Source organism: Dermochelys coriacea, chromosome 1, assembly GCF_009764565.3.
Source record: "Dermochelys coriacea isolate rDerCor1 chromosome 1, rDerCor1.pri.v4, whole genome shotgun sequence".
Classification (NCBI taxonomy): Eukaryota; Metazoa; Chordata; order Testudines; family Dermochelyidae; genus Dermochelys; species Dermochelys coriacea.
Window position 1 is genome coordinate 244,765,548 of NC_050068.2, and position 19,197 is coordinate 244,784,744.

Consider the following 19,197-nt stretch of genomic DNA (forward strand, 5'->3'; position numbering starts at 1 on the left):
TAATTTACACATTACACTTGAGACTTCAGGGGCACCATGACAAATACAATGCTGTTGTGAGGGTTTTAAGCCTAAAGTTCCTGGATATATTTCAGATCTTTATTAGGGATGGACCTGGAAAGGGAAAAAACTTGTGTCAGTGTGATAACCACATCTGCTGGCAGAGGTGAGGGCCTAGCCTCCCCCACCACCTTTTTGTTGAAGTGGAGGAGCTATTCTTTAATGGTGGGCCATAGAATATAGTCAGACCTAATGGGTGCCAGATCTTCCTGAAGGCTTATCCTCTTCTGCCATTGATCAGCTTTATCAGAGGCTTAGTGGAACCACCACTGAATGACAGATTGGGGTACAAATATGTATTCCCTTCTCGTCAATCGCTCAGATCAAATGGGCTCATCACTGACTGAGGAAGTGATAAGGGAGAAAGCAAGAGTGCTGCTGCATAAAAACTCACAGTGTCAGAGTGACTGAAGTGGAGACAACTTATGTTTTTATGCTGTGATGGTGACAGATGGAGAAAAAGTGCTTTCCCTCTCTCCTTGCAAAGTCTGACCCCGTACAATTATTCCAAGTCCTGGAAAACAATCAGTGTCTGTTGCATTAGCTATTCCCAGAGTGAGTTTCTTACAGAGAATTTTCCATCTACTTTGCTGACAATATAGTTGGGCTTTGGGCATGTCTGGATGGCAGCATGAGCTATGATATGAGGAAAGAAGTTATCTGCACTACTTCATGGGGCTGAGCTGAGCCCTGCTTTACTTAAAAAATACACTGTGTTTGGGGAGTTGTATTACGCTATCTGTGATCCGGATACTTATATCATAGATGGCAAAGGCTTATTCTTGGTCCCGTTATTGGAGAGGATTGCTAACGTCTCCCACAAGGAAGATAATGTTGCAGCTGACCTTGAAAGATTGCACCCATGCTCCTACTTCAAAACAAAAAGCTCTTGATACTAACAGTTTCCACCAACTACTGCTCATTCTCTCCTCCCTCATTTTTGAGGAAGGTCATCGAACACATGGCATCAGAACAGCTCCAGCTGCATGTTGCTCTTTTGGCAGTCCTTGATCCCTCACAATCTAGTTTTAGACATACATATAGTAGGAAAACAGTATTCCATATTGTCACTTCTATTGAAATTTCCTCTTGAGATCTTTTAGGTGTGGAGGGTACAGCACAGGCCTGCTGTTGATGTAAACATTAAGATCTCACAGATCAATGTTTTGCTGGGGATTTTCACATAAACGGGCCCGACTGAGAGGTTCCACCTTTCATTGGGTCTGCAGTTTTACCAGCCTCAAGAGAACAAAAATCACAACTCTGATCCCAAAAAGCCATGAGACTGGCCTCACAAATCAGAAGTGAAAAGTGTCAAACCAGTTCCTCTGCCACTGTGTGAGAGAATTTCAGGTTGAAAAGTCCACCTTTGATGTACGCTTCTCCCTGGCTGCTCAGATGGAAACTCCACGTACCCGCTCTTCATCCCTAAGATAGGGGAATTGCCATCCAATTCCTACTACTGACTTGACTCCCCACATCCCCTATCTTCTGTTGGCTCTAGGGTTCTCTCCTTTCCTGGGCCCAGCAGCACCACTTCCCCAGCCTCCTCTGCGGCTTCTCTGCCTGAATCCCAAGTAAAGGAGATGTTCCAAGTCATCAGAAGGGAAGTTTTGCTACTGGGTCCGGGGACCCAGATCAAGCAGCAACTGCTCCCTAACCTCCCCCTTCACTGCCCTAGGGCCATACATGAGGGCAGGGCAGGTCTGTGTGTCCCACAGTCCTCAATCTCCCACAGAGCTTTCTGAACCACCCTCATGCCTGCTCACCTCATACTCCCCATTCACTTTGCAGTGTCTCTATTGCTCCTCACAGTCCGTACGATATGCAGTCCCCTGAATCATAGGGTGGCACCCATTTTGCCAGTGGGCAGGGCTTCAATCTAATTGAAAACAATAGGAGGTAGCAGTCAACTTTACTAAGGGCAGCTTCACTTCCACCTGCAGAGAGATGGCAGCCATCTTGCTGCTTTCAGCCCCATTGGCAGTAATAGATGGTGGCCATTCTGAGTAAGGGAAAATTCAGCCTTTTGTGATGTTTTCTTGAGACACGGAAAAAAAATCCCAAATTTGCTAGTGTTGTGAAAAATATTAAGAGTTAGTGATGTTGGGTTTATTTCTTCATTTCCAATGGCAAAATTTAATATATATATATTAAACAGACATTGTTGGGTGTATTTTAAGGGTACAATTTTCAGAACTGCCCAGAATTCACTAACTGCTCCCACTGAAGTCAAAAGGTAGTTTTGTCATTGATCTCAGCAGAAGCAGGGTTAGGCCAACATTGAAGGCTTTTGAAAATCTAACCCTTATCTTCTTGTACAGTACAATGAAGGAGAACCATTTTGTCACTACTATTTTGCACCTTTTTCCATAGTGCTTCTCATCTTCCCCTTTTCTATGTCCATCTCCCCTTTTCACACACTACTGCATTCTTTATACAAAAAAGATGGAGCTAGATGACATGAGGCACTTTGTCAGCTTCAGATTTTTAAACCTTTGGATCAAAGCATTTTGGCAGCCCAGCGCCAGAGGGAATGAAACATAACCTCTAGGACACTGCCAGTCAAAGTGCATCCCATTATCTAAAGATTCAGAGGCTAGATGTGAAGGGAAAACACAACCCAAGGTAGTCAATTCAGATGGCAATCTAAAAAAGGCCCTTGTTCTAAGATGACCTGAAGACAAGCTCTGTGTAGCCTGAAAGGTTGTCTCTTTCACCAACAAAAGCTGGTCCAATAAACAATATTATGTCACCCATCTTGTCTCTCTTGTTCTAAGAGTTAAATTTCACCATGATCAAGGTTCTCTCCTCTGATCTGAAAAATATTTCAGCGTAAGCATTCAAAATGAAGAGTACAGTCACATTTTGTTGCTTGGGGGGAGCTAAATATCAAGGAGAATACAAATACAGAATACCCAGGAACTCCTCTCTACAATGTCACAGAAAGATAGCATTAGAATGGTTATATTCAACCTGTCCTATCTACAGAACCTGTGTTCCAGTTTTCAAATCAACTCATTAAGTTTTGTCAGGCATCTTTTGGTTGCTATTCTGCAAGGAGAAAATGACATTCTTATTTTCACAGTTTTATTTGTAAAGAACATAGCATGAAAAGCTGTATTTAAATGTACTTCAAAACCTGAAAAACTGATGTCAGTTTATGATATGTTAAAGTGCTTGAAACAACAATACTTTTTACTAATTTCTTTCTGAAAATAATCCAGTTCTGATTCAGTTAGTAATAATGTAAAGAAAAAACAACAACAACAAAAACCTTACTATGGAGACAGGTTTTTTTTTTTTTAAACTATATAGGGCACATTTGTACATTTCAAGTGTAACACTGAACATTTCCCTATGAGATTCACACTTTCATTTGACTGAAAGACAGACATTTCTTAAATATGCCTTTACACAACTACTTTAAAGAGAGATCATTTTGAACAAAGATAAACTAATTACAAATGTCAGCTCAGAATAAACAGATTTTCACTGAACACAATGGAATCCAGTTAGTTTCAGAGAATTATAAATGCATGTTTTACAGAGACTCAGTGATGCATTTGATTTTCTGACTCTTTCAAGCTAGTATACTGAATGTTAGTGTAATAATACTATGCAGAACTCAGACACTAGAAACAGGCAAAATTTGGTTAAAGAGTTTGCTTTGTAAAAGTAGGCGCCAGAGGGCTGAGGTCTTTCCCAAGATTCCATTTCTCAACCAGTGAAGGTGATTTAATACTGAAGTTTAAATGTTGTTAGCTTAAGAGAATCCTGATTGGCTTCTCTCCATTCTGAAGGGCTAAAATGATTTCTGTAGAGTTCACAGAAAAAATACTCCGTTTCCAATTATCAAAGTAATCTACTAAAAAAACCAAAAACCACATGAAAGAATAAAGTTTCATTGCAAAGAACCATACCACCAAGGATGTCAAGTAACTAGTGTATTAGGGATGAGAGGCACTCAGCTCTGCCCCATGCTTCAAAATACCTTAGGGCACCTACAGTGTTTTATTACATACAAGGGAATTTTAGACATAATATTCTTCCCATATCATTCACGTGGTATGAAACTTGACAAAAATAAAGGTGTCCCATAAGTTAACGTTTTCCATGTGACGTTCTATATTAAGTTAAATACCATGGGTTTTTACATCTAGTTTAGAATGGAAAATCCATATTTAAAGTCTTAAATTAGTCGGGTGTTGATTTATTCTTTAGATTAAAAAGACTACTTTTAAGAAGTCCTTCTCCTCTCATACTTGCCCTCTATGGACAGTCCTTGCCGTCTATGCCTGCCCTTAAAGGATGCCTCCATTTTCATTTCTACCCTAAGCTGCATATATTTTCCACTTAATTTTCTTGTGGCCCAGTGTCACGGCTATGTTCCTTCATCAGCTATAAGTATTTAGAAAAAACAAGTACAACTACCAGGATGCAGATTCCTCTGGAAAGGAAATGTAATCCACATGCAAAAAGCCAACAGATCAATGACAAAATGGATAATTTTTCATAATGTAATGAAGATCATTTAGAAGACTGGGAGGTCAGGTGGGAGGGAACATTAATACTAATTATAGGATATAAAATTGTTGATTTGTGAATGAAAATTAAAACTTTCTAAGCTCTCAATATCACACAATAGTGCTATATGGTTTTAGATACTCCGTTTATAATTCATTCAAAAAGTCAAGTGTTAGGGATGAATTTTCAATTGTTGATCTTATCTCCTCTTGACTTTAGCTGGAGTGGCATGGCCACCCCAAAACACACCCCTCTGAAGATGTAAAGATTAATTTGGAGCCAATGTATAGACGTGGACTTTTGGTACACACCCACTGCATTGTTCATAGCCCCCCAGATTTGTTCTCCACAACTCTAATATTGATACTGCAGTCCCGCATAGAATGTTTTGGATGGTATTGGTCTATTCAAGCAAGAGCAGATTCATGGATTCTGAACAGCTTCAATTTGGTAAAAGCTGTACCTTGGTTAAATCAAGAAGCAACACAGAATCCCTCCCATGACAACCTTGGGTGTTGAGGAGAGCAATCTGAATAGCGTGTCAACAGCGTAACTGTTTTGCACATAAATGTTCAGATATTGAAATAGCTCTGCTGAGCACAGACCGGTATAGTTCGGATGAGATCCTTGCATCTTCCTGGGCTCCTCTGCTTTTGGTCAGCATTTTTCTATTTATACACTACAACCCTTTCTTCAAATAAGACGGATGCCATCTGACTGCTTTTCATCTGTCCAGGAGATGTGGGGTGGGACTTCCTTCCTGACACCAAAGTGAATGTTATTACAAGAACTGCCCAGTTGGAGGGCAGTAGCAGAGTGAATATTTCTTACTAGCTTATAAAAGGAGAGAGTATACCACTGTCACAACATGCATGAGCTTCAGCAGCCTGTGAAGTGAATCCTCCTTGTTGCAGGCATCCTACACAGCGCTTTATACTGCCATCATGCCCCAAAGCTGGTGCCAACTCCTTTCTATCAAAACTTAATATTTTTGAATTTTTTATTTTTCATTTTGCCTCCATCTCCCTCAACCTGCCCTTATCCCTAATCTTTTCCAATACTTGGGAGGAGCACTATCCTCATTCTGCCTCACCATAGCTCACTGGAGATATTAAACCTAGTCTACAAGCTGGCAGTGACTAAAATGCCAATTTTCTAATACTGTTCTGAAGGTGGCAACGTGCAAGCAGGAAAGAGACACTATTTCTAAGCCCCTTCCCTGGATCTTATTCTCTCCATTATATTTATTTATCTGGGGGACACTCTCGCTTTCTAGACATAACAAGCAATGTTCAACATTCAACCAAAATGTTTTGTAAATGCACTGCAGTTCTGACCTACAATGTAATCTGTTATTTTAGCAAAGGGCCTCTCCAAAGCAAAGATAGCTATTTATACCAAGCTGTGTGATGTCCCCAGGCATCTACTGAAGAATAAGTTGTAATCAAATTGATTAAACCAGTGAAACAAACAAAAAGATTTCGAACCCATCTCCAAAGGCTAATAATGGCTGAGAGTTAACATACCCCCAGCTTTGAATAAATCAAATTTCAGTGGAAGGAAAACTGAATGATAGCATGCAGTAAATATATGGGATGTATCACCCAAATTATTTTAAATAATCTAGTTTTTATTTTAGCATGTGGAACTTCAGCAGCTCCCGGTTTCTCAGAGTTCTGTGCCTGTGACATTTTTGTTTCTTTAATACATAATTAGTTTGAAACAGTATGAAACAGAAGCCTTGACACCAATTCCCCTTGCCTCACTTCTTTTCTATAGCTGAATTATTCAAAACCAAAGTGATCCTGTGCCTCCCAGAAACGCTTACTCCCCAGGATAAAGGAAGACTAGTAACTTGCCAGTGTTTCACAACTGGCTGAAACAGTCCTATAGCACAGCGAAGTTGGTGTTTGTGGCTCTATAGCAACATATGCATCTCAAAAACAGAAACAGAGTTTGGTTCATCTTCTGAACCAAGTTCTTCAACAAACCTATAAAAGCAGACAACCTCTTGAAGCATACATCATCATCCACAGTACAAACGCAGACTGGGGAAAAAAAACCATCTGAACAAAACCCAGACTGAAGAGGGACAAAATGACAAATCAAGCTATTGACATTCCCAAATATAGCCTGGTGCGGTGCTGTTTTTTTTAAAAAAACAGATATCAGGTCCTGGTGGGTTTTCTTGGAGGCTCAACAATTCCTCATGTCCAGTGTTTAAACATTTAATTTGCACCTCATCTTGTGCTGATGAATAAAAATTACACAAAAGATCTTAAATAGGATGACTCACAGCTTATACGCATGGAGAGACTTGGATCTTTAAAACATAAAATAAGGGAAACCATGTACAGTAGGGTAAACAGTACACATTCACAACATTTCCAAGAATGAGATGATAGCAGTGGCTACATATTGATACTTGCTGTGTTCTTTTGCAACACCTGAAAAAAGCCCTGCTGAGTTTGCACTGTATTTACACATTGACTGGCTTCTTCCTTGCTATCAAGCAGCAACATCCCTCCCCCACAGCTGTCCCACGGTTTTAAGCTACTTATTTTCAGCACAAGAACATTGTCTAAGAAAAGTTTAAGAGGAATATAATTTCTTAAAGAAGATAGCATATTTACATACATCTAACACCTGAAAATACTCTATTTTATTCTGTTTCAAATAAAAGACAAACACCGCGTTCTAGCTTGTCTACAGCTTTAGGACAGTCCTGAATCTGGTGTAAATTGGGTTTCCCACTCCCACCCGATAATCGGGTGCTCTGCTTTACAGTGATGCACTACCGCAGCATTCAAATTTTAACAGGTCCCCAGTTTTTGTTTGTTTGCTTGCTTAGCAGAGACACAATGACGTTCTCATTAAAGCCATACTAAACATCCACTCCTTTAATGAGTGATCCTTCTAGGATGATGTTGAAATCTTGTAATGTCTGTAGGACTCTGAGGAGGGAATTCACTGTCACGCGGTCCCGCAGAAGGGCATTCTCCTCATACATCCTTGTGATGGCAGGACACTCTGCTAGCAATGGAATCCATTGAGGAAGGAAGTGATCCCTACCGAGAGAAGAATGAAATGAATGCAATATGCTGTCTCCAGAGCAGGAGGTCGGACTAGATAATCATAATGGTCCCTTCTGACCTTAGTATCTATGAACTTAATCTGAGCTCTCGCCTTTAACACACCCCAAAACACAGTGTCCATTTTTGCATAGTGACACGTGTCATTTGCACTCAAAAGCTCTCCATATAATAATTGGGATCCTGTTTATATTATATTATTTATATGCAGTGGCATCTACAGGCCCAATCAGGTGAGTACCACATTGTTCTAGGCATTGCACAACCATGTAATAAAAGATGCCCCACCCCAGTTTTCAGTACAAATTAATTTGTTTTACTACTTCCCTAATTCTGTTCAGAGAAACAGAAGTATGCTGTTGTATTTGGGTCAACAGGGGAAAAAAAAGAAAACTTCTAAAACCTACTTTAGTATTAATCCCTGACCACACTGTAAGTGGCATAATTTCAATTTTTTGAGGACTGACATGGGAGAGTAAAGGCAGGGAAGAGATCAAGGAAGTCAGATTAATGCCATGGAGAAAGATTCTGTTTTCTTTCCTTGCTAGTGGCCTAGGAATTAAAGTCCAGGAATTCTGTATTGGTGAAATACAGTTTTAAAAATAAAAATATCTAGATACATAAGACAAAGGAAGAGAAAAAGGAAAAAAATATCGAAAGAAGTACTCAAAAATCCTATTAGGAAAGACAGATTTTTTTCCTCCCAACAAGGTTTCACAAAGACAGAAATAGCCATGTGCCTGTTTTCATTTGGGTAATTAAAAGAGAGCTGGGGAGGAAGAGGTGGACTGATTTCTCTTTTGATGGCACCCTGAACTCCTGAGGCCTGTACTTTGTGTATAGTATCACGTAAAGAGAAGATCATGCACACAATTTCCCTGCATTACCATGAAATTCATTAAAACAGAAAAAAGTGACTTGCAGAAATGTATATGCTAATCATCAGGAATAACAAATATCTAACTTAAATTTTTCTTCCACTCTTAAGGACATTTATTTAAAAGCATGAATTGGGCAATTTATATGTCCAAAATATTTTAAGCTGGTAAATTAACGTGTCTAATAAGAGTGACACACTGCTGTTCAATTGACTATTCCAACATTAGAAAACACCACAGTAAAGAACGTTGCTCTGTACCTAGTCCCCAGGCAGACCAGGATTTGAAATTTGCCATCCTTCCCGATGTTCCTTGGTGCAGTACTGATAGCATTTACGTAGTGACAGAATGTTTTGCAGGATGATCTCTGAAGCAAGACGTCCTCTTCGTTGTCCCCAAACTGGTCAGTGGTTTCAAAGTAAGCAACAGCTTTCTCTGCGGAGAGAAAGTAAAACCATGCAATGGTTAATACAAAATATTTTGAAGCCACCTCAGCACAATTACACAAAGGAAGCCATTAAAAAAAAAAAAGTCAGCATGTGCCAAAAGCTACCTCATGGTTACTATACCTCCTACTAAATGTAGGGGGAAGCGTGGTAGTCTCAGAAACTGCTCTGTGGTGACAGTTGGCAAATGTGGTCACTGTATACTGTAATGTAAATTAGCATCATGACTTAGTTTAGTGATTAGCACCACAAAAATGCCTACAAATAGTTCAATTACTCCCATTTTATAAATGTCATTAGCTACTAGTTATGGATTTCCTGAGTGAGATCTTCCTTCAGACTAAGAGGCCTAATTTATTTATTCCCTTAAAATATATTCCTGAGACCCAAGGGCTGAGCAGTGTGGACCAAGAGATAATTACCAGTATAACATCCATTGAATAAGACTATTCTCCAACCAGTATCACTTTCATAAGATTGTAGTTGAAAGCCACTTCCCAACACCTCATTTACTATGTTTGTATCTTGTGAAACTGCCAAAGATTTTTCCTCTTTCCTTATCAAAATATTTTAGTGAATTACTGTTTAGGAAAATGCAGTTTTAATAAGTGGCATGCAAGGTACCCCTACAAATACGCCTGTACCAATAAGCCTCAATCCGAGAGGCAAAATCCTCCATCATTTCATGTCTTGGCTGTCTCTTGAGAAGAGGCTGTCAAACATGTGGCAGTTCTTGTGAAATGGACAAATTTGGATTTGAGGGAAGCCAAGTTTCATTTGAATCAGAACCTGAACCCATTTCTAAAAGTAGTTCCAAAGCTTGTTTCTAGTCAGACGCTGCAGTTGTATATTTCCTCCTTGTCACCTCCTTCCCAAAACCATTTCTTATACAGACTAACACGGCTGCTACACTGAAACCTCTCCTCTTTTGCTGTCTCAAAAGATGTAGCTCTGGAATTATCCTATGTAAATTCTTCCTTGTTTTTCCCAGCAAGCCCGCCCCACACCTGCCTTTTGCTATTGTTATGTACAATCATCATCATTGCTGTGGCTCAGACTTGGGTTCATGGGTCATCTCTGACTACTTTTTCTTTCTCCTCATACATCCAGACTATCATCAAGTCTTGCTACTGCATTTTTTTTTTTGGTCACATATGGAAAAAAACAAAAACAAAAAAACAAACAAAAAAACTCTTTCCTTCCTTAGCTTTGTGACGCTTTTGTCCTCCCCTCCCTGATTACTAAAAGTGACTCCAGTATTACCTTCCCATTTGCCACATATCACTCCTCTCCACTGAGTAAGGAAAGCAGCCACTAAAATCTTCATCCTTTCCTGAGCAGACCAGATCACTCCCCTCCCTCAAACCCATCCACTGGCTCACCTCTGCCCACTAGATCAAACTTACACTTCCCATCCTCACCCCTCCACACCCCATTGACTGGAATCTGCCAAAAGACACTAGACTCATTCACACTGTTTCCTTCAACTCCTGTCATTGGGATTTCATTTATGCTGCCCCCTCTGCTTGGGTAACCTCCCAAACTGTGCCAGTCATTCCCCTCAAACACCTCCTAACACCTGCTTCTTCTACAAAGCTAAAATACATTATTAATCCACATCAGTTAAAGACGCTCCCCACTCCACCCCAATGTTACATATGTGTTGGTGACAAAGAAAAAAAATGATTAATATCATTATCATAATATCAAGTTAACACCTCACCTGTGTTTTCCACTTCACTTCATCTCATCTATGCCTGTCTTTTAGACTGAAAGCTGCTCAGGGCAGGGAGTGTATTTGTAGTTTTTACAACACAGAGCACAACTGCACTTAAACAAACACTCACATAGGGTTAGCTCAGGAGATTGAAAGTTGGTCCTGCAGGAACTGAATGGAGCCCAAGCTTATTAAAATCTGAGGTATGCACACTTGTGGCCATTTCCCTCTAACCCTTTCTCCCCTCTCACCCCAACAGAACACACCAGTTTACCTATGAAATCCCAGATGAATATGTTCTTGTGGAAAATCCGAGCTGATTTGAATCCATGGTGGAAGACCTGCTCCAGTGCTGCAACCAGGCCATTTTCACCACATAGTAGAATGGTAAGGCTGCCTCTCTATGGAACAAAAAGATACTGTTCTTAAGCACAAGCAGCTTCAAGCCCAGGTGTAACACTGGTTACTGGTACACGGATTCCTGTTTCCCTGGTTATAAAAAGGTTTACATGCATTTCCTCTTCTAATTATAGTATATTTAATGAGAGAGAGTACCTCTTTCTCTGGCTTGTGAAAATGTTTCACAATATTGTTCACCGCTTCCCCAATTCCCTCTTGGATCTGCCCTGCATTAGGTTCTGTAAATTAATGGAAAGCACAGTCGCTGAATATGACAACATTAAGACAATGCACATTAATCAAATTCACACACCACCAGACTTGGTTCAAACTGCAGGAAACATTCTCTCTTTAATATGAGTCGCGCTCATGGAGTTATTTGCATTGAGCAAATTTATGAACCTCAGTTATAAATGACCAGGGATCATCAAAACTAACCAAATTAATTGCCAGACAAACTGCACAGGTCAAGGACTTGCCTTTATAAATAATTTATTTCAGCTAATGAAGCTCTGTCCATCACACATACATGTAGTACTCTTATTGCTAAGAGTTCTTCACAGGTTTTAGGCCAAAAGGGACCAATTACAATCATCTAGACTGACCTCCTGTAAAACACAGGCCAAATAATTTCACCCAGTAACTCCTGCATCAAGTCCACAACTTCTTGCTGAACTAGAGCATAGCTTTTAAAAAGGCATCTAATCTAGATTTAAAATCTTCAAGGTGACTGAGAATCCACAGCATCCCTTGATATGTTGATCCAATGGTCAGTTACCCTAACTTTAAGAAAAATAAAATAAAATAAAATAAAAAATGGTGCCCGATATCTGGTCTGAAATTTGTCTAGCTCCAGTTTTCAGCCCTTGGATCTTGCTAGATTAGAGCTCTCCACTATCAGAAATCTTCTTCCCATGTAGGTACTTACAGGAGGTCATCGAATAATTTATTCACATTTTGTTCTGATAAGCTAAATAGATAGAGCTTCTTTCATCTCTCACTTTAACACACTCAATCATTCTCAGAGCTTCTCCTACACCCCCCAAACACTTGCCAATTTTTCAACATAATACAATTCAGTGTTTTTGTTTTTAAAAATACTGATGGCCTTCCACATGTCAAAAGTAATGCCTCATGTGACTCGAAAGGCAATTGAATCACTGAGCTTTGCAGCGCCCATCCTTCAGGAAATGTGCACAGATATGGAACCACACTCATGGAAAGCATCACTGGTTTAGTGTTGCTCTCTTTAGACTATGTTTTTCCTGGAGAGAAACAGACACTGGTAACTGAAATAAAATATTTAGTACTTTACAATAAGCCTCAATATTTTGTGCTCCGAGTGAGAGGTTTTATCCACATTTGACAGGTGGGGAAATTCAGGTAGATTAAGTCATTTGCCCAAAGTCACAGAGCAAAATAGAAGCAGAGTCAGGGTTAGAAACCATTGTTCCTTCAGATTGGACCTAGCTTTTAGAGGTTACAATCCTGTTAACAAAGATGCCTTTATTTCCCAGTAGTCACTACCACCATGTTATAGCTGTGAGCACTGGAAATGGCAGGGGCTTACTTGTATTTTTTCCTGTAAGGGAGGTGATACTCAGTCTGCGAGCTGTAGTTGGGGATTTCTGTTGAGGGGGGGTACGGCACTGCTTCCCAAGATCTTCATCCGACGCTGAAGTTATCAGTTCTCCAATAAGAATTCTCTCCAGACTTCCATCATCAACTCCCTTCCCCAGCCATCGTCCACATGGGAACCTGTGGTACCACCCGACAGAAAAGTTTCAACTGGTTGAACATTCTAACTTGAATTCAAAGTTAAGGGACATAAGTATTTCAGGCTCCTCTCTGGCCCACCTAAACATTGTTAGCTGGTGGGAAATAATCTCCAGAGTCAAAAACTGCCACTTAAAAAACAACCCCCTCTATTTCTAAGAAATGGAAAAAATGTCTGTCTCAGAAAAAGTGAGAGATCTCTCTGTTGACTGTGCAACAAGCCATCCCTTTTTTCAGAGCTGTGCTAACCATCCATGTTTCTTGACTGCAAAACGTAATTGAGACACAGTAATGTTAACTTTAGCACCATTAAAAACAAAGAAAAAACAATCTACATTTGTCAGATCAAAAGGAAATAACTTTCAAGCTAGTATGAAAGCACTAGACAGTAGAAGACAGAAGTGTGTTATACAAAAGTATTTGATCGGGCTCTTTTAGGTTTCTACATATACAAAATGAAAACATGTAAAGCTGCAACTGCAGATTAAGAGACCCAACAAAAGACAGTTACTTACCTATATTGTAACTATTTTTCTTTGAGATGGGGTGCAGAGGTGTACTCCACTCATGTGTGCACGCACCCAGCACACCAAAGCCAGAAAAATTTGCTCAGCATTATCCATCGGGATACACTTATACCCTCTGACTCCAATATACCCTCCCATCACTCGGCAAGGACAGCACCACTCTGACCCTACTCAGTTCCTTTGCCCTAGATTCCAATGCTGGAGACTCTGAACCAGAGTGGAAGGAAGGCAGGTTGTGGCATACATGTCTGCACCCACATCTTGAAGAATAGTTACAATACAGGTAAATAACTATGTTTTCTTTGCTTGTGAGTCAACTGAATCCATGTCTGCAACCACCATGGATTCAGTTGACTCACAAACAATTCCAATAGGTGGTAGAGCTCTGAGTTTACTTCAACAGTGACCACAGCACTGCCTTCTCAAAGTATGCATCTGACAGAGATGCTGCGGTAATAGCAGAATGTTTGGTAAAAGTATGCATGGAAGACCACGTAGCCCTCAAATGTGTAATGTCACCGAGAACCACAATTGATATCACTTAGGCTCTTGTCAAATGACTCCATAATGTCTGTGGGGGCACAGTCTGAGCTACTCCATAAACCATGGTAATACAGGAAGTTATCCACCTAGAAACCGTCTGCAGAGACGAGCCGACCTTTCATCCAATACGCACAGGAGATAAAAAAAAAAAGTCAAGGCGATGAACAAAATGGTTTAGGCCTTTCCAGAAGGAACGCTAAGCACTGCCTCAACGTCTAACGCATGTAGATGCTGCTCATCTGCATTTGAGTGTAGCTTAAAGAATATACACAAGTAAATAACCTGGTTAACGTGAAACTGCGAAATCACAATGGACAAAAACTTCAGATGTGGTCTTAAGAACGTTGTCTTTGAAGAACTGAGAATATGGAGGTTCTGCCCTTAATGGCTTGTAACTCACTGACTCTGCTATAGACGCAAGAAAGGCTGTCTTTTGGGAGAGGAGACGCAACAAATAGGTTGCTATCAACTCAAATGGAGGAAGGGTGAGGGTAGCCAGCACAGTATTAAAGTCCCACAAAGAGACCATTTCCTTCACAGGTAGAAACAAATAGACAATGCCTTTTAGAAATCTCGCTACTATGGAGTTTGGGTAAACTATTTTCCTTCAATCAGAGGAGGGAATGATGAGATTGCTGCCAAGTGAACCCTCAAAGACCCGAGGACTTCAAATGTAACAAATAATCCAAAATGTCCTGAATACGAGCGGACAGACTGAATTCCCTTAGATACTGACCAAACTAAAAAACTCCATATAGCCAAATAAGTAAACTGTTTTCTACTTTTAAGCAGGATTCTATGAGCTTTTTCCAAGCATTGCCCTTCCTCTTCATCTAGCCACGTACTATCCACACTGTGAGGTGTAGATTGCTTAGTACAGGATGAACATGGCCATGGTACTGAGTCAGCAGGCCAGGAAGGAGAGGCAGAGATTTGAGAGGTCTGACAGACAGACTGAGAAGGTCGGAGAACAAATATTGTCTTGGCCAAGCTGGCACAATAAGTATCAGTTTTGCATGGTCCAACTTCGGTTTGAGGGTAACCTGAGAGATGAGAGGGATAGGGGGGGAAAAGGTCCATTCCCCAGTTCAAATGAAAGGCACTGGTTAGAGACCCTGGACTGAGTCCCATTTGGCAACAAAAACGATGGCACTTGTTGCCTTTTATTGCTAAAGGGGCATCCCATTGGTTGATCTATTCTCTGAAAATGGACCTCACCATGCTACTTTTTAGAGACCACTCGTTGCTGGAGAAAGTCCTGTTAATATGGTTGGCAAACTGGTTTTGAGAGCCTGGTAAACATGTCGCTCTGGGTATGATTTCTTTCTTGATGCAGAAGTGCCAAAATTTGATTGCTTCCTGACAAAGCTAGTAGGAGCAGGCTCCTCCCTGCTTGTTCACATAATACACTGCAGTGATATTGTTGGTGAGTAAGTGAATGGCTGCTCTCTGATCCAATCCATTGTAAATGATTCAAAGCTTCAGTACGTTGATATGACATGATGCTTCCTGATCCAACCACAAACCCATAACATTTAACATCCCTAGATGTGCTCCCTACCTATTTTGGAGGCATCCATGACTTTAGTTCTGGTCGCTGGAGGACGGGTAAAAGGAATTCCCTGTCACGCATTGTTCTGTTCTGCCCACCACTGCAGAGAGTCCAGTATCTCTGGAGGCACTTGGACAAACTGGTCCACTGATTGGCAACTTGGGTGACAGATCAACTTCAACCATGACTGGGGAGAAGGAAGACAAATCGCACATGCTGAACCACGCAGCCATATGTCCTAGTATCTTCAGGCATGGGTGAAGGATGAGACTGGAGATAGAGTCAAAGGTGTCAAGTTATCCAGAATTGCTCATGTGGGAAAAAGGCCCTCTAATTTGTAGATTTCAATAGGGCCCCAATGAACTTGATTTTTTGAGTTGGAGTCAATGCCAACTTTGCTTTGTTCAAAATCAACCCCAGTCGATTGAAGATGTCTGGCGTGAACTGGACATGACTGAAGACTAGTTTTTCGGTTCAGCCCCTCACTAGCCAATCATCTAGGTAGAGGAAGATATCAGTTTCCTTCATTCTGAGATAGGCCATTACCACTGTCATGCATTTGGTAATGACATGTAGGGCTGATGACAGGTCAAAGGGGAGAACTGTTTACAGATAGCACTGACTAGTGACAGGGAATCTCAGGAACTTCCTGTGGCCTGGGAAAATTGCCACACGGAAATAGGTGTCCTGTAGATTGAAAGCAACAAACCACTGGCTGTGATTCAATGAAGGAAGAATAGTGGACAGGGTAATCGTGTGGAATTTCATACTTGATGTATTTGTTGAGACCGTGGAGACTGAGACCATGGAGACTCTCACTCTTCCTTGGACTTAGGGGATCAGGAAGTACCAGAAGTAGAATCCCTTCCCTTTTTCCCCAGTGAAGAGGAGGAACCTCCTCTATAGCTCCCAGAGCACAAAAAGTTTGGACCCGCTGAAGCGGCACCAGCTCACAAGAGGTTCCCTAGAAAGAAATGGGATGGAGCTTGGGGGAAATGGACAGAAATTGTATGGCATAACCCAATCCCGCAGTGCTTAGGACCCATCCATCCACAGTAGTTATTTCCCAACTTGCACTGTAGAAGCAAGACAGCCTGTCCCCAAACCAGAGGGAATGGGTTTGAAATGTTCACAGCTGGCACGCTGCTTTTGATATGAAAGTCAAATAGGCTGCCTGTCCGAAGGTATAGAGCATGGTCTGATTGGGTAAAACTAGACCCAGAAGATCATCTTCTCTGTGACTTAAGTCCTTTCTGGAGAAGTCTTGCTACCCAGCAGTGTAGGACTACTGGCAAAATTATTGCTGGCGTTGTTGATGACCCATAAAATGATGTCTCTGTGGTCTGTGTAAATCCCAAAGACTGTAAAGTAGCTTGTGTCGTCTTAAACAAAACGCATCTCCTTAAACAAAACTAAACAAATGCTAAGTCCTCTTTGATCTGCTGAACTTCAGAAGCTATGCTGGAATTCTGTAGCCATCAGGGCGTTATCACAGCTGCATCCATATGTCTGGACGAAGCATCCACCACATCCAGTGCTGATGGTAGAGACATCTAGGCCACCAAATGGGTCTCTGCAATAAATGCCTTAAACTCTTCCCTGGAGGATTCTGGTAACTTACCTGTAAGATTGGACATAGTGCCCCATTTTACAGTCATATTTAAACAATAATGCTTACAGGTTGGCAATGTGCAACTGTAATGAGGAGGTTGAATACACTTATCCTCACAATCTAATGTTTAGACTCTGTGATTAGGATTTATACGTCCTCTGTCGTACTCTGATTTGTCGCAGTCACAACCAGGGAATTAGGAGGTGGATGGGAAATATTCAAACCCTTCTATGGCAGCATTATATCTAGTCAGTAAGCTTAGCCGTGGGTGAGAGAGACATTGGGGTATTCCAGAAATTTGGCAGGATCCAATATTGCTTCATTTATATGGAGAGCCACTTCCCCAGCAGCTGAGGATTGAAGAACATCCACTAACTAATGGGTGTTCTCTTGAACACACAGCCTGAATATCCAATGGAGATGCCATTTATCTCAGGAGGACTTGATCCTGAGATAAAGATTCAGACGTGGTAGCACTGTCTGGTAAAGAGGAAGATGAGGGAAATGGAACCACCGGAATCTCTTGTGCAGGGGTTCTCAAACTGGGGGGAAGGGAAGATCGCACTCAGAGGCTTGCTATGTAAAAGGGGTCACCAGTAAAAAAAGTTTGAGAACCACTGCTCTTGTGGCAATGCATTTGACTGTACCAAGGGTTCAATTCCACCACGTCAGAGACAGCCCCTCAGCCCATGGCTACAGCACAGTTGGCCCACGTGGAGAAACCACTAGAGGAACAAGTGATGTAGCTCTGGACTGAGGACTGTTGGGATCTTACCAAATGAGGAACCTCCCAGGAATTCAAAGGAGGCCACTGTGGATGTGGCTTTGGTGGCCAGTAGGAGGTAGGCCAGGAAGCAGATTGTGGGAGCAGTACTGATCATGGTACCGATGGTGACCCCCAGGAGGTCTCAACGATCTTGGAGAGCGGTATCATGAAGGCAAAGGAGAGTAAGATGCTTCAGCACTTGATCTTGAAGACCTTTCCAAGTAGTCTGGCAGTAATGCAGGAGCCACTCCAGGTGGGGCCAATAAATGGCCCACATCATCTGCAGTCCAACACAACAGCCTCATTGGCACCAACAGTGGTACAGTCAAAAGCACTTTGAGTACTGGTAAAGGCATCACACCTGGTATTGAACCGGACAGCTGGTACTGAAGGTGAAGTGGGTACTGGACCTGCAGATATACACTGTGCTGGAATGGTCATCAGTACTGAAGATAGCATATGTGCCAGCAGTCCCATAGCTACTGAACAGGAAGCAGACTATAATTCAAGACCCTGGATATGAAGAGGTGCAGACGATAAGTCAGCCACCAATCCAGGAAATGCAGAGGACACTGAAGATGAAGCCACTACAGTCAAGTGTTCTTAAGTGATGAGTCAGGAACAGACAGGCACAGCAAGTCTGCTGCTGCCTGATACATCAGTGGTGTGTAGAGTGTCTGTGTGGACACCACCATCATCAGTGCTGGTCTCAGCAGATGCTCCCAGAGTGGTACCAGAGTCAATGGTACAGTCTAGTTGATCAACCATTGGTACTGGAGAGTGGACTGAAGGCTCAGCTTTAGCCACATCCCAAAAGACTCAGTATGTCAGTCTGCACGCCTCCTAGACAGGGAAGATAAATCTCTCTGAACACTGGAGCTGCCCCTGTCCATTTTCCTCAGCGTACTGGAGGAAGGAGAATGATGCTTTCTTTTGCTGGGTGAATTATCCAAGTCTGGACATGGAGCCCCTGTCCATTCTAGCTCAGTCTCTCTGGAGGGCCTGATGATCTGAGGCAATTCCCAGAGCTGAAGTGAGGCTCATGGCTTTCTCTGCAAATGTACTGCCTTCAAACACAAATTCCTTGCCACCTGTGTTCTCTTCTTAAACAATTTACTGGTAGAACAGCCTTAAGTAGGGTGCCCTTCACCAAGACACAATGAACATCGGGTGTGGGGGGCTCAGTAGTAGGGATAGCAAAACCACATGATGAACAATGTTTAGAACCCAGATAAGGCATCACCCTGGGCTTAAACTCTACTAAACATACTAAGCTAAATTAAATCTTAAGGTACTACTCAA

General features: G+C 41.5%; 1 protein-coding gene across 3 annotated transcripts in view; it reads right to left on the reverse strand.

Annotated features, from left to right (window-relative positions):
• Nucleotides 1–4,723: 4,723 nt before the first annotated feature.
• DENND5B (DENN domain containing 5B) overlaps nt 4,724–19,197 on the reverse strand; it is a 171,831-nt gene continuing 157,357 nt past the window's right edge. For all 3 annotated transcript variants that reach the window (XM_038381459.2, XM_038381450.2, XM_038381468.2), the window contains 5 exons: nt 12,690–12,877; nt 11,276–11,358; nt 10,995–11,121; nt 8,818–8,992; nt 4,724–7,655 (listed from right to left, as the gene is read on the reverse strand). In XM_038381459.2, the coding sequence (XP_038237387.1) occupies nt 7,472–7,655; nt 8,818–8,992; nt 10,995–11,121; nt 11,276–11,358; nt 12,690–12,877 (757 nt within the window). In that variant the 3' untranslated portion in view covers nt 4,724–7,471. The remainder of the gene's footprint in view (nt 7,656–8,817; nt 8,993–10,994; nt 11,122–11,275; nt 11,359–12,689; nt 12,878–19,197) is intronic.